Source organism: Thunnus thynnus, chromosome 4 (assembly GCF_963924715.1).
Source record: "Thunnus thynnus chromosome 4, fThuThy2.1, whole genome shotgun sequence".
NCBI lineage: Eukaryota > Metazoa > Chordata > Actinopteri > Scombriformes > Scombridae > Thunnus > Thunnus thynnus.
The window spans coordinates 24,959,985-24,974,207 of NC_089520.1; the positions used below are offsets into that span (position 1 = coordinate 24,959,985).

The 14,223-nt window shown below is 40.5% G+C and overlaps 1 protein-coding gene across 2 annotated transcripts in view; it reads right to left on the reverse strand.

Moving 5' to 3' along the window:
• Window positions 1-11,234, reverse strand: part of quo (quattro) — a 32,397-nt gene extending 21,163 nt beyond the window's left edge. Inside the window, exons 1-2 of one of the 2 annotated variants that reach the window (XM_067587870.1) lie at window positions 10,988-11,234; window positions 10,301-10,617 (exon numbers count right to left, since the gene is read on the reverse strand). In XM_067587870.1, the coding sequence (XP_067443971.1) occupies window positions 10,301-10,303 (3 nt within the window). In that variant the 5' untranslated portion in view covers window positions 10,304-10,617; window positions 10,988-11,234. Of the gene's footprint in view, window positions 1-10,300; window positions 10,699-10,987 lie in introns of those variants that run through there. The other variant, XM_067587869.1, reaches the window with a different exon arrangement.
• Between the last annotated feature and the right edge of the window lie 2,989 nt (window positions 11,235-14,223).

Below are 14,223 nucleotides of genomic sequence, written 5' to 3' on the forward strand. Positions count from 1 at the left end.
TGTATATAATGTGGCCCATAAATTTTAGAGGTAAATGTCTGTTTGGGCTTGACTTGTTATAACACTGATTTATTTAAAGAAGGCCCACGACATGTTGAGAATAAATGCTCTGCAAATGCAAAATGACGGGACAGGTATTTGTCTTGGCCTGTTTTATCCCTGGCTGTCCTGGTTTGGAATCCTTCAAAGCATCTTCTGTTTTCAGAGTCAGGAACAAAAGGAAAAAATGATATACATTTCTGCATGAGTGCACTTTTGGATCAGTGAATTCTTATGGTACACCATCATTACGGATACTAAACCTGCCGCAAAAGATCATATTTACCAAAATCTATCGACTCAACATAGGACTTTGAGGTAAACTGAAAACTGTAGAGGATCAAGAGAGGTATGTTTGAGTGAGACTAATCAAAAGCATTTTTGAACTGTATCTGGAGATGATTAAGTATGTCCTGCCTAAGAATGCACAACTTGTTTCATATATGGCCAGGATACACTTCATTTAAGCTAGTATATTTGTAACAGACCAGGGTCAGTGTCTGATCTTATTTGAACTGACATGAAAAAGAGAACAGACAAAGCTACGTATGGTCCCATAAAGAAAATGACACAATTTTCTGTCATGAGGCACACTTGGTGCTGCTGTTTACTGAATGTAAAAAAATCTGCTTTTGGAAACCATTTGAGTGCTCAGAGTCCTTGGATAAGCTCCTAGCACCAGCTGTGCCATGAGTGAAGTCCAAGAAAACACACGGAAGCCATTCAGATGAAAAGGGGCCATCTTTAAAGAATTTCTAGTGAAATAGCACTTGCAAGCTAGTGAGGATTGTCAACAAAGATTAGTAAAACAGCCAAGCATTTTAATGACATGTAGAACACTGATTTGATTGTGCTATATGTCCCATATAATCTATGGAAGTATAAAAAATAATGGCAAAGTTTGTACCTTTGTTAAAGTAATGAAGAACAAAAATGAGAGTCTACAGCCATGCTAGCGTCTCTGTGAGGCTGTACTTAGACATAGATGTGTTTTGAGCTAAATGCTAACGTCTGCATGCTAACATACTCACAATGACAACATGCTGACTCTTAGGATGAATAATGTTTACCATGTTTACCACAAAGTACAATTTCATAAACGAAAGTATTGGACAAATGAAAATTTTGCCATTTAAGGAATCACCAAAGTTACCATAATTCAGATGCAGTCATTGGTTTATCTCTCTCTCTGAAACCTCTATGCAAAGGTATTTAATATCTCCATCTTGACTGGTGATGGATAGAGGTGCACAGTCCTTCTTATTATGATTTGTTTCCCCATTTATCACCTGTATGACACATTTGATAAGTACAATTATTTATTCACATACTTATCACCTGTATGACATATTTGAAGTGTACAATTATTTATTCACAGACAGCACTGTCAAATAAATGTTTCTTTGTAAAGAAAAGAAAAGGCATAACATACTGGCAGTTGAAATTCAGGACTTGACACTTATTTTGGATCTGGGCAGGTCTTAGCTGCTTGCCGCAGCAGGCATGCTATTCATACAATCAGTTCACAGTACCCTGCTGTGTTAATCTCCCAACCCCACAAAGGAATCTGTTTTTAGCCCCTTCCTCATTTAGCTTGATGGCCTAACCAAGACCAGAGACTGGCCCAGGGTAAACACAAGTGCAGCAGCTTCAAAGACCTCACACTGGTTAGCACTGGGACTATTACTGTGGGAGACTGATGCTTGTGTGAGGACCTTGGACAGCCATGAAACACTGGTAACAAAGGTCCCAAACTTTATGGCAAAGGTCATAAAGTTTCAATTGTAGTTCATGATTCACTGGATTATTCATTAAAGCATTAAATTATTCAGTTTAGCTTTTGATTTTAAAGTTAGCTGAGTTTTAAAAGTATCTGTATGTGCGTGTGTGTTAAATAAGCTTTATTAATAAACTTTAATCAGCAGTGATTGATATGGGATGCTGGATGTAAATCAAGATCAATATTTGACCACTTACACTGAGTCTTTGTATCTCTTGTAGACATTGAATGTCCTCAGTAGAAAAGAATGCTTCCTTTTTCTGATTGTGCACATCTGTCACAATAGATTAGGAAATGGGGAACAAAATACCTTCGAGGCTGGCTCTTGAATGGTAATGGATCACAGCTGTTTTAGGCTGACTACAGACATTCAACTTTGAGTTCTACTGTATTTCTCAAAACTTACGGTAAACCTGAGGTCATATCTAATAAAACACAGCTCTGTGAAGTTACTGTAGTGGGCGGAGAAATTCAGTTTCCCAGCTTGTAACTTTTAGTACAATGAAAGTACAGTTTGGCATGTGCTCGATTACTCATGTAGATGTACAGATTTCATTGATTCCAAAGATTTATTAAAGAGTGTCCACACTTATGCAGCCTAACTTAAAATCAAACATTTAATACTAGGTTAAACTGAAATCTTCATTAATTGTTGCCATACCATTACCCCAAAACTCATTTGCATCTCTGTTGAGTTGAGGTTAAAACCTCTTTTTGGCTGAAATGACAAAAGTTTATGCTTGAGTAAAATTCTTCTAAAAACAAAGGAAGTTGAAAGCATGAGACTTTCCCCCCTGACTGAAACTCCTCTCTGTGGGTGGTTTGGCTAGTGATATTCATATAAGTGAGACCCTCTTGAGATTTACTAAGCATAGTTCAGCTGGATTCAGTTCAGACTGGCTGGCCAGCCAAGTGTACTGAGGGTAGGGAGGGTGGCTGCCAATGTTGTGAGTTCTTCTGTATCTCATTACATCTGACAAACTGCCAGACAACATGCCAAACAGGCCTGAACTATGAAAGGTTCGGCATGGCTTCCTCTGAGACAAAGCAAAAATGTTGTCCTGAAAGGTAGAATGATTTTGTATCTGAAATTATTCAGTTAAATCATAAACATGTTAAAAATCATGATAACATCATATTCATCATAATCAAAGGAAACTGATACTATGCCCATAAGCAAACTGGTTTAAAGATGTGCTAGATGAGTGCTTGCACGATTCAGTAAGAAAGCAATTTTGGATCTGAAAAAGTACATATCCAGAAGTATATCGACCATGGAACACAACCTTTCTGGACAATAGAGAGTATGCATGTGACGCACTGAGTGGAGAGCATGCAAGCATTCAACATCTGCCACTGGTACATTAAAAAAAACATGGAAAACACTGCTAAAATAGTAAAGAAATTATGTGTAGGAAACAGGGCTAAATCCTAGACCCTTTATGTACTACTCAGTTACTCCAGCTTCTCTTGTCAATATGTCAATATGATTTCTCTGACTATCCTGCATCTTTTACAGATCATTATTGATTCCCACGGCCTTAACTTTTTTCAAAATATCTTTTGGTTTCCCTCCTGATACCACAGCTCTCCCAGTTCATAGCAGCAATAATGTGTCTGTCTGGGCACTCAGTGGGGCTGAAAGGTTGTACACCAAGTGAAAAAGTGCAATGCATATTCTATAAATGTCATGAATATGCCTGACATTCTCAGATGTATGCTGGAGTTTCCTGGTCTTTTCATGCAGTCTCCCTTTGACCGAAATCAAGGATGGAGAACCCATTTAATGAGTATCAGTGCAAGATATAGCTGAAATTTTTAAAAAACTATTGTAAAGGCCTTAAATATTAATCATCTATGTAGCTATTAAGCTACAGAAAGTGCAACACTAATTAAAGGGCCAGTGTGTAAGATTTAGTTGCATCTAATGGTGACATTGCAGATTGCAACAAATTGAATACTCCTCCAAGCATGTAGGAGAACCTACAGTGGCCACAAAACTTGTAAAAAATCCGAAAGGCCCTCTCTAGAGCCAGTCTTTGGTTTGTCTGTTCTGGGCTGCTGTAGAAACCTGGTGGTGCAGCATGGCGGGCTCACACCGTATGTAGATATATGGGCTCATTCCAAGGTAACAAAAACACAACAATACTTATTTTCAGGTGATTATACATTAATGAAAAAATACTTATGAATATTATATTTAATTCCAGTTCCACTAGATCCAACTAAATTCTAAACACTGCACCTTTAAAAGCAGCCTATCAAAGGAGCACCATTACAGTTGAAATGGGTGAGTTTATTCACCTGCATTTACAAATTAATGCAGCTGTTTTAGAGCAACACCATTAAAGTCCTATACTGTACCATCTAAACACATTAATGTTTCTGGATTTCATATATTTCTAGTGACTGTGTTGCTAAAGGTTGTAAGAAAATAGTCTACTTCTACTCTTTTTTATCCACATGCCCACAGTCAAATGAGTCCTCTACACTGTTGGCCAGTCAGCTGTGACCCTCATTCAAAGTCTGCTTGGAAGTAAGTCTGCTGTGTCCCATTAAACTCCAGTGCTGTTCTTAAGTTTCTCTGCTGTTTTGTCTGGCTCTTTTGTATTTTTAACAGTTCCTCCCACTACAAAAACTTACAGCTAACAGCATTTTTTTTCAGTCTCAAGTGAGCAACCAGACACAATCAGTTCCCTACATCTATTGATAACACAATTTTTTACAGTGCAGTATATCACTGTGCAGTATCTAGTTTCCTTTTGTTGACAGAAGCAAACTTGCTACTTCTCTTTCACACAGTGTTTACCCCCCGCAAACGGCCAGTGAGGCGCATTCAATCGAACTTAAATCTTGAACCTTTATCTTGGCCCGCAAAGATGGAGGGGTTTGATCAACGTCCAGCTGATGACCACATTCCACAGCCGCCTGTACACATTCAAGACCAGAGGGGGGATTCCCTCTCTGCCCACTATTGTCCAGTGTAGCCTGTGATTTATCTCCAAAAGAGCTTCAGTCTCCAACAAAGATCATTGTTTATCCCGAATTGACATGCTGGTGTGAACAACAGGCATTTGTTGTAATAGTTCACTCTCTCTTTGTCTTGTCTACCCTTTAGGCCCCCTGGGAGTTTTTGCAGTGTTGAGTATTAAGCAGGTAATTGCATGTTTCTCTACACTGCCTCAGGCTTTGGTCCAAGAAAGTCAGAACCCAGATAGCCAGTATAAACAAGCTGTCAAGGTGTGTAATGCACAGTGTGTATCTTCCATCAGCCACAAAGGGTCAAAAGATTAAGGAAGGTAAGCTGACCACAGTGTGATTGTAAAGAAGATTAACTTCAACATAAATGGACACAGCTCGTAATGTGACATGCTGAAAGGATGTGTTGATGTCTCTTTCTTGACTGGTCATCACATTTTTCTGAAATCCTGTTAAGAAATGGACTGTCACTCCCACCTCCGGGCTACAAACAAACCATAACCAGAAGTGACAGTTTAGGTAAGACCTGCCAGTAAATGCTGAATAGTCCCTGAATTCTGCATGTTTGGACATGCAGATATGTCCAAGAGCTGCGTATCACACACCAGCAACTCAGTCATACCAACAGCTAATCACAGTGTGGACACAGAGTGCTGATGGGATATGACACCTAATCATGTTTTCTTTCCTAAACAGACAGTAAATAAAACAACTTTGAAAAATAAGATCAAAGGTATACCAACTGTCAAGAAAATCACATCTATATGCAAATCTTATGTTTCTCTTCTTTTGAGGTTTAAAAAAAGGCACAATAAATGTGTTTGAAGATTATACAAAACTATCACTGAACTCACACATAATCCAAGAATTGGCAAGATGTTGAGACTTGGAGCAATCATAATCATAGTCATGATAACAGTCATAGCCGTAGTTATAGTTCTAGTCATAATCATATAAACATATAACTTCTCAGAAACTCCCCCTCCTCCTCTACTCTTTCCTCCTTACAGAGTCGGTATCTTCTGTTTGGCGATGAGACAGTGTTGTCTTTGTGTGCGATCCACTCTTGTTAAACTCAGCAGAGGGGCACTTCATTCAGCTAAGCCATCTTAAAACCTTTTCAACCAGTAAAAAGGGCCCTATAAGACAAAACTCCCACATCATTTCTCTAAAGTCACTCCTGCCAGAAGTAAACAGAGTGTGAGTTTGCTAACAGCCCTTTAATCTGGCAGGGTTCCTTTTATTCATTCATTCATTCGTTTTGTAGTCCTGAAGAACTGAAAGTATGTTTGTAAAGTGAGGAGGCCACATAAATAGTGTGTCAGATTTCTGGCTTGGCCTTTTTCCTCATATCTCTCAAAGTCCAAGAATTAAAAACAGTTTATATGTGGGTGAGCTGAGACTGGATTTCACAAGTTACTCATTAATTGACCCTGAATCCTGAATAATGAACAGTGACCATCTAACTTAAGCTTGGAAGTAAGAACAACACCACTGTTGACAGGCATGCTGAAAATATCTGTCTCTTACTATTCTCTAGGACAATGAACTAGTCGCAGCTGTCATCTCTTTTGAAATCGAAAACACTGAGTCAGATAGTCTTCTTGGTAACCACATGTTATGAAATATAACATTTAAAAACAGAGCTCTGAAACTATGCTTGCATCCTTCTCTGATCTAAGGATACCACCGTGTGGATGCTGTGAAACATGGAATGAGAGGGTTGGTTTTCTCCTTTCCTCTCATGCCAGCTCAGCGTATATTTTTTAATGGTACCACAGAATCAGACAGGTTCCCGATGAGCTGCTATAACATAGAGTTTGTAATGGGCTCAGGCAAAAAGACTAAATATCAAGGGAGACTATCCCAAAAGATGAGAAGTGTATTAGAGCTGATTTCTTATTGAACCACTCCCATGTAACCTGAAAAAACAGTCTTCTGGATCTCAGCTTTTTTCCCAAAGCTTTCATTCTGGCAAATTATCAGGGACAAAACTCTAAATGTTTTGTTAGTGGAATCTGCAAACACACCTTAATAGTTTCCATAGTTCAACCCACAATTTCAAAATGGCCAAGAAATTGAAAAAGATTAATAATATGAGTAAAGGGGGAGCTTATGAAATCCATTAAGCCCTGATACAAGGAATGTGTTTATTTGTCAGCATGTGAGTGTGTTTATAAGGAGTGTACTGACATCTCCTGCTCTTCGTTCTTGAGCTGTGCAAAGTTTTATGGAAGTCCAAACAAGTGCACAATGCCAAACATGGTTAGGCAGTCTTTTAACCCATAACTAAACCCTACTATGAAACTGGGAGGTTTAATCCTTCAGCAAATGTATTTCTGTCAAACAGGATGCCACCTCACACTCTGCTCCACAGATTTAATTGAAGTTATTCAGCTGGTTTCAAATTTAAGCAAGCAGCAACATATTCTTATGGCTGTGTCATGACCACAGAGCTAGCTATAATACAACTGTCACCTTACCAGAGGATGCCACTACAGCAGAAACTTTCACAGTCTGGGGAGAAAATGACAATGTTGCAGTAACTGTTTTTCTAGAGACAATGCACGCTGAAAACTGACTCACACAGAACCTATAGCTGCACATTTCCCCCAAGCACTTGGCAATGACTCTGCTTTGAACATACACTGCCGAGCCTCCCTTGAGTTTGACCCACTTTTGTGATACAGAGATAATAAACACACTGAAAATATCGTTCACAGCTCCATGACAACTCTCAGACTCTTGCTGATTGAAGCAAAATAGAAATAAATCATGCAGTTGCACAAGGCAGTTGTCTGCAATTATGCATATTTTCGCTATGAATCATACCTATAGTACTGTATAGATTTTCTCTGTCTCTGCCTCGGTAGGAATTTGGCGAAATCAAGTGCAGCAGTGGGCAGGAAGTATTATTTGTCTGCCAAAGGGAGCACAGATGATAGTATTGTAAAGATGTGATGACTTGTTACTGGCAGGGGAGGGAGCTACTGACGACTGTCTCATGGCTGTTGAGAGAGAGAGAGCGAGACACAGCTGTGACCCTGGTGAAGCCAGGTCAGCCAATCAAAATCTGGATACACTCACTCAGCGTGTCCATAGTGTTTCGGGTTGTTAATCGATTAAGGTACAGTATATGCCTTCATACTTTAGCTGTGCATACTCAACAAACTGTGACTTATATCTGAATGACCTGAAACGGAGTAGGTATCTACAGTAATATTCTGAGGAAGTCTATGTCAGTTATCTCCAGACGAAAGCTGCTATAATCAATATTTTCATATTAATGATGGATCAAATGGCAACATGTACCGTATGTCAAAGGCATCGCTTGTTGTGATGAACCTACTGAACATTATCGCCCAATGCTGCAGTTCTCCTCAGCTCTATGGAATGTTTTAGTGTCCTCCAGCTCTTGTTTTGGTTTTTCTGCCAGCAACTTTACTGTTTTGGTTCACTCTCACCGCTCTCATCAGTGTCGTTTCCAGCAGCAGCAGCAGCAGCAGGCAAATGATTTAAGGGAAAAAGCTCTGTGAAAGCTACCTCTCCCTGCAGCACAAACAGCTGACAGACAAAGACAGCAGCTGGCTAGTGAACATAGTGGAGCATTTAACTGCTAGAAAAAAAAAAATCCAAAATAAAACTTAAAGAAGAGAGACTGTTGGACTTACATTTGTCAGGTGGATAGAAACAGGACTTCAAATGAATGCTAATATTTTGATCTGTGTCTGTTGGAAAAGCCACATATACTTTACAAGGTCATATGTCAATGTTTTGTTCACTGTTTGCTTCCCCCAAGTGGCTTAAAATCAATGAATGCAGGTTTTAAAACTTCTGTCTCCTCCTTCTTATGAATTAAGAAAAGTGTCATCTAAAATATATGTTTTGCCTCGTAAAAGCTAAATCTATCATCATTCAGTTCTTCAGTAAACTTTGCAAATGACGGTTTCGGATCAATCACAGAAAAAACTTTCTAAGCCAACTCTGAACAACACAGCAAATCCAAAACACAAGAGTAGCTCTCACACATGTTTTAATGATTTGCATTAACTTTGAATAAACTTTGAATACTTCAACAGACACCAACACTGCAAATACTATCAGTGCAGCATCAGAATGCCATGTTTACTGTGCACTGCATGAAAAACATACTGTTGTTAGGCCTTAAGAAGAGCATGCTTGACCTTGCTGGTAAATGAGTGACTCTTGGTTGCCATTGTCACACAGTAACCACATGCAAATTTGCAGAGGCACAGCTCTGGATTCTGTTTAATTGTTGAGTGTTTACCCAAGATAGAAACTCCTGGTTACGCAAGGTACAGTAATCTAATGATTTAGACTCTGCAGGCTCATGACTGTTAGTGGGAGGGTGATCATGGAGGACAACATCAGTCATGCAATAACTAAAACAAACAGTTGGTGCTGTAAAACTTGGTCAAATAAGTGCCGTGGTACATGTGAAAGAAGGACAAAGTACAGTGGTGGCCATGATGAGCCGCCAAATCGGGACTTCTTTAAACATCCTTCCTTCCTGCTCCCTGTAAAGCTATAATTTATCTGGCGTGCTTGGACAGATGTTATGGCTACCCATATAAAGAAGAAAGGTAAAACTGAATGTTGTGGACATATAATTAATATAGTTTATAGCTTTAAGACAGTCTAGCTTCTAGACAGTCTTTGGGAGTGCAAAACCTTCATCATTTTCACCTTTATCTGCATTTATTTAACCATTATCACAACAGCAAATCCTCTAAGTACAAGTTCAAAGAAGCCTCATCCACTCAGAAACCCGTCGTCTAAGTCTAAAATGTTCCCATGTTGTCATTAATTAGTTTCTGTTGTGACTAGGATTAGATAAGTCCTCCCTAGTTGTAAAAAAAAAGCAGAACTGGAGAATTCCATTATGTGTTCATGCAAAATAGTCAAATAATTTATACACCAAAAAACACTCTCCACTCACTCAAGTATGTGTGCCATCCGCATCAATTAAATCCTTAATCAAAGGACTTAAAGAAGCTAAACAAAAGACAATGTGCCTCTCTCTGTCACTCTCTCTTTGTCAGTGTGCACACTCTTAAAGAGCTTGAGATGCTGTGGACTGCTGATGTGAAACAGTCCCACCAACCGTGCTCAGGATGACAAAAAGGTTTGTAGTCTGCAGTAACATTAGCTTTGTGTTCTCTTTGTATGTCGTAAAGATAAGGTCTCATAAAAAGAGAACAAAAGAATGTGTGTCATTACTGTGCACAGTATCACGCAAGTGAAAAATGCTACATATGAAATACATTAGCCTTTTGTTTTTCTGAGTGTGTAAACTAGGCAGCATAAAACATTTCAGACACATAACTGACAAAGCCACAGAGAGAAACAAAGTCACTTATCCAAACCAGAGGCTCACGCTTTCACTTACTGGGTCAGTGGAGCACTTTAACTCTTAAACCAGAGAATAACAACAGACAAGAATGACACACAGGAAAAAAGTTACAGTAGATGTTACATTACCATCTTTGCAAAAAATGTTTTCCTCTATCAGGTTGAAAGTTTTTTCATTTTTGGTCCTGATTATTCTCTCCAGACAGCCTCCCTGGGCTCTGGGCTGACGGACTTGCCATGTTTAGTGCATCAACAACAGAGGATCTGCCATCGGTTGAAGTACATCCACATGACAGTGAGTAGTCTTGATGGAAAACCGACCAAAGTCATGTCCATTCTTCACAGACTTTTCCCAAGTCTGAGTGTGTGTGGAACAGAAAACAGCAAATTGTCCAGCTGCCTGTTGATCCTCTAACTCCTCTTTCACTTCTCTTTCGCTTCTCTGGCTACTCCGAGTGTTTAGAGCAAGTTGGGGGTGAGAGAGATAGAGAGAGAGAGAGTGAGAGAGAGAGAGAAGGAGGTAGGGAGGGAAGAAGAGATTGTTTGAGAGGGGGAGGAGAAAAGCTTTCCCTTTCAGAGGAAATCCCCCTCGAGGCTTTTCAGAGTTTCTTCTCTCCCTCACACACACACACACACACACATACACACACACACACACACCCTTCAAGCAGGCTTTATCACACACCCAAGCACACCCACAGGCACAATATGGCACAAATGGATACACAAATGTAAAAAAATTCTGCACAGAGGCACTCACTACATGTACAGTATGTGTTACTTTATGTGAAGTATGGATTTAAACATCCCACCTACTTTGTCTTGCATGTAAACACATGCATGTATGCACACTCCTTTGGCCCAACATCAGAGAGCTGCAGAATTTCAGCCCCTCGTTTGTGGCCCCTTTCTTTCTATTTTAATCACTGGGAGCTTTTAGAGGACTAAGTCAGTCTTTCTCCTCTCTCCTATCCCTGGTAGACTTCCACTGTCTGCTCCAGGCTTTCTCATTTCCTTTCTTTGGCAATTGTCTTCCGGCAGACTGCCCAGTCTTTGACTCGTATCAAAGGGAGAGACAGCAGAGGGGCTTCCCTGCTGAAGTCCGAGCCAAGCAGCAGGCATGTAGAGAGAGCTGCTATACCTCCACATTAGGCCTGAGGAATGTCGTGTTACACCCTCTGGACTACAGTTTACATCTGGAGTTGTAAGATGTATAGTTTGAAACCCAAGTCCTGCTGCATCACCGAGACATTCCTTGAAGGAAGAGATTGACAGGCCATCGTTTATTTCTGTCGGCTAAAAGCCAGAGATTGAGTGCGAGTGGGGTGGTTTAGACAAGCGGCTCACAGTTGGCCTCAAACTCTGTCTGTTTGTTCATTCAAATTCCAGAAATTACATGAGTCCGTGGATATTTTCATCGTGAGGAGAAAGGCTAGAATATATATTTCTTTTAATCAAAAGTTTCTCTCTGTTCAGCAGGTGAAGTTCCAGCTGGAAATATGAAATGTAAGCCTCTCTTGAGAACTATCACAGTATCTGTGGTTTCCCACTCTGCAGACACTGCAGTCTCTTGAACATTCCTCGCATGTTTTTCTTTCACAGAAGGAAAGCCATGCTAATTTGTCTTTCACCCTAAACCACAAAAATATGTAGGCTTAGGTGACGTTCTTGAGATGTGGTACACTCATCCATTCCCTGTCTCTCCTCTCTCTTTCATTCTCAATCATTTCTTGTGTTCCACTCCCTCGTACAAAGGCAGCTCATGTCTTTAAAGTGGATGGTTGTTTTAAGCAGGAGTTAAGCAAATGGTTAGAGAAACAGCAAACATTAAGATTTGAAGATTTACAGTAGCTTTGATGTCTGCCATGTGGGCATTGATTGTCAGCTGTGATTGACAGTTTGCTCACCTGCTGCTCTCCCTGACTCCGGGACTCTGAGTATTAGTATAGTATATACTATTCTCACAATATTTCAGTAGGTTTAATGTTACTTGATTAGGATACCTGCCCCTTTAATACAATTTAGCTAAAGTAGCTAACGTTAGCCAAAGTGCATGCTGCAGTGTTCCCAGTAAACTTGCGTTCACTTCAGTCTGAGGTAGTGGAACGTGTTTCCAGATTGTGAAAGGCAACACCCAGCACTCCTTCTCTGGAAGATCCTGGCTTCAACACAACAGTGACATATTATCACCTTTTAAGTTTATATGATGAACTTGTTAGTAATAACATTTGCTTATTCACACATCCAGCAGATTTTTAGGCATTCATTTGGAAAATTTGTGTTTCTGACCTCCTCAATATTCACCCCGCATTTAAGTCTGATCTGGTCTCTACCAAGTCCTTAGGAGAAATATATGGCTCTTTGACCTAGATATGTACTGAGCGGGACTTTGGCCATACAATATATCTGCAGTAAGCTAAAACTAGCCAATAATATCACTTTGCTGATGTGTCATCTGATTTATGAGGAAAAAAAGGTAATCTACTTTTGTTTTTGTTTCACTCATCATTGAAGTCCAGACCAGTCCAGGTTGGCTCCCCTCCAGAAACGTGATTGTGAAGCTGAGGGCGGGCAGGATGAAAGCGGGCCACAGCGGGCTGACACTCAGTTCTGATCCCTCGTTCATGAAAACCAGATGGGCTGTCCATCTAAACCAACAGAGAGACGGTGGAGGGGGTGGAGGGGGTTTCTTCATACACTGTGAGTCAGTGAGTGTGGAGATTTGATAGGGTGCTCTTAAAAATGCAGACATAAACACGCATAGGTACACACACTCAGAGAACTAGACAAAACTAGACAGGGAAATGTACACAAAGATAGAGAGCGAGAGTTCCGGAGATACTGCCAAAGCCAGGAAGTTTGAGGCACACGCCCACGCGGGTTCATTAAGCAGCCGTGTAAACATGCACATGTACTGTAGCTTCTTAAATATACTGTAGACATAAACACATAAATACACACACACACACACACACACACACACACACGTAAACACAGCAGGATGAGACCCTCTGCACTCCATTTTCCCTCCCTCCGTGTCTAATTCCTTCCTAGTGAGTGGGAGACCCCTACGGCAAGTGAACAGGACCCCTTCAGTGATTAACTTCAAACCAAGACTCACCCACATAACCTCCCATGTACACTTAGACGCAGCAGCCTCCACTTTTCTGTGTCTGTTAGGAGTCTATAAAGCATGAGTCACAGTGAGTGTACACACTAATATCATCATTAAAGTGCGGGAAAACACCAACTCTCCTCTTGGCACTCTACCTCCCGCATCAGTTCTTGGATCAATTACCTGGCTCCACTTGCTCTCCAAGCCGATATTCATTAACTTTTATGTGTCGCGGGTTGTTTTCATTTAATGCCAGGGGAGAACAGTTATCCCAGCATTGATAAAGTGTATCCTGCTCTTGGAACAGATCCAAACACTTTGAGCACGTCTCAGTGTCATTATTATGAAGTGCACTGTCTCAGTGACGAATGTCTGAATAGCTTTTGGCTGTAATCACTCCTGTCTTGATGGGACAAGATGAAAAGGGGGAACACAAAGACAAAGGGGTTATCTGTCTCTTGCTTGTTTCACTTTCCCAGGGAGAGCAACCTTATCACCGTCTGGAGATCTGCTGCTGTGAGTGTGACATCATTTCCTGCCTGACCCGGGCCTGTCAAGATAAGAGGCCCCCGACTTGCGGTGTAGATATTTGGTTGTATAAACGTTCTTTCAACAAACAGAGAAGTCGATACCTGTCTACACCACAGATGTGTTTTTTGTGTGAGGTACTCCTGCGTCTTTTAAGAGAGGATTTAAGGTATGTTTTGAGTTGCATGTCACTCTGTGTGGTGCTAAAGAGAAAATGAGGGTCTGCTGAAGAAAAGCTGTACATTCAAGGACATTCCAGCAGTGAGACTATGTGCATGTGTGTGTGTGTGCTTGTCTTTCATTGTTCATTCAGGTGCCGCAGAATTTCATCGAGGTGCCACGCTTCGGGGATGCACCGTAACATTAAATGTTCCCAAATGTTCCTTTCCCTTGTAAATGTAAATCCATC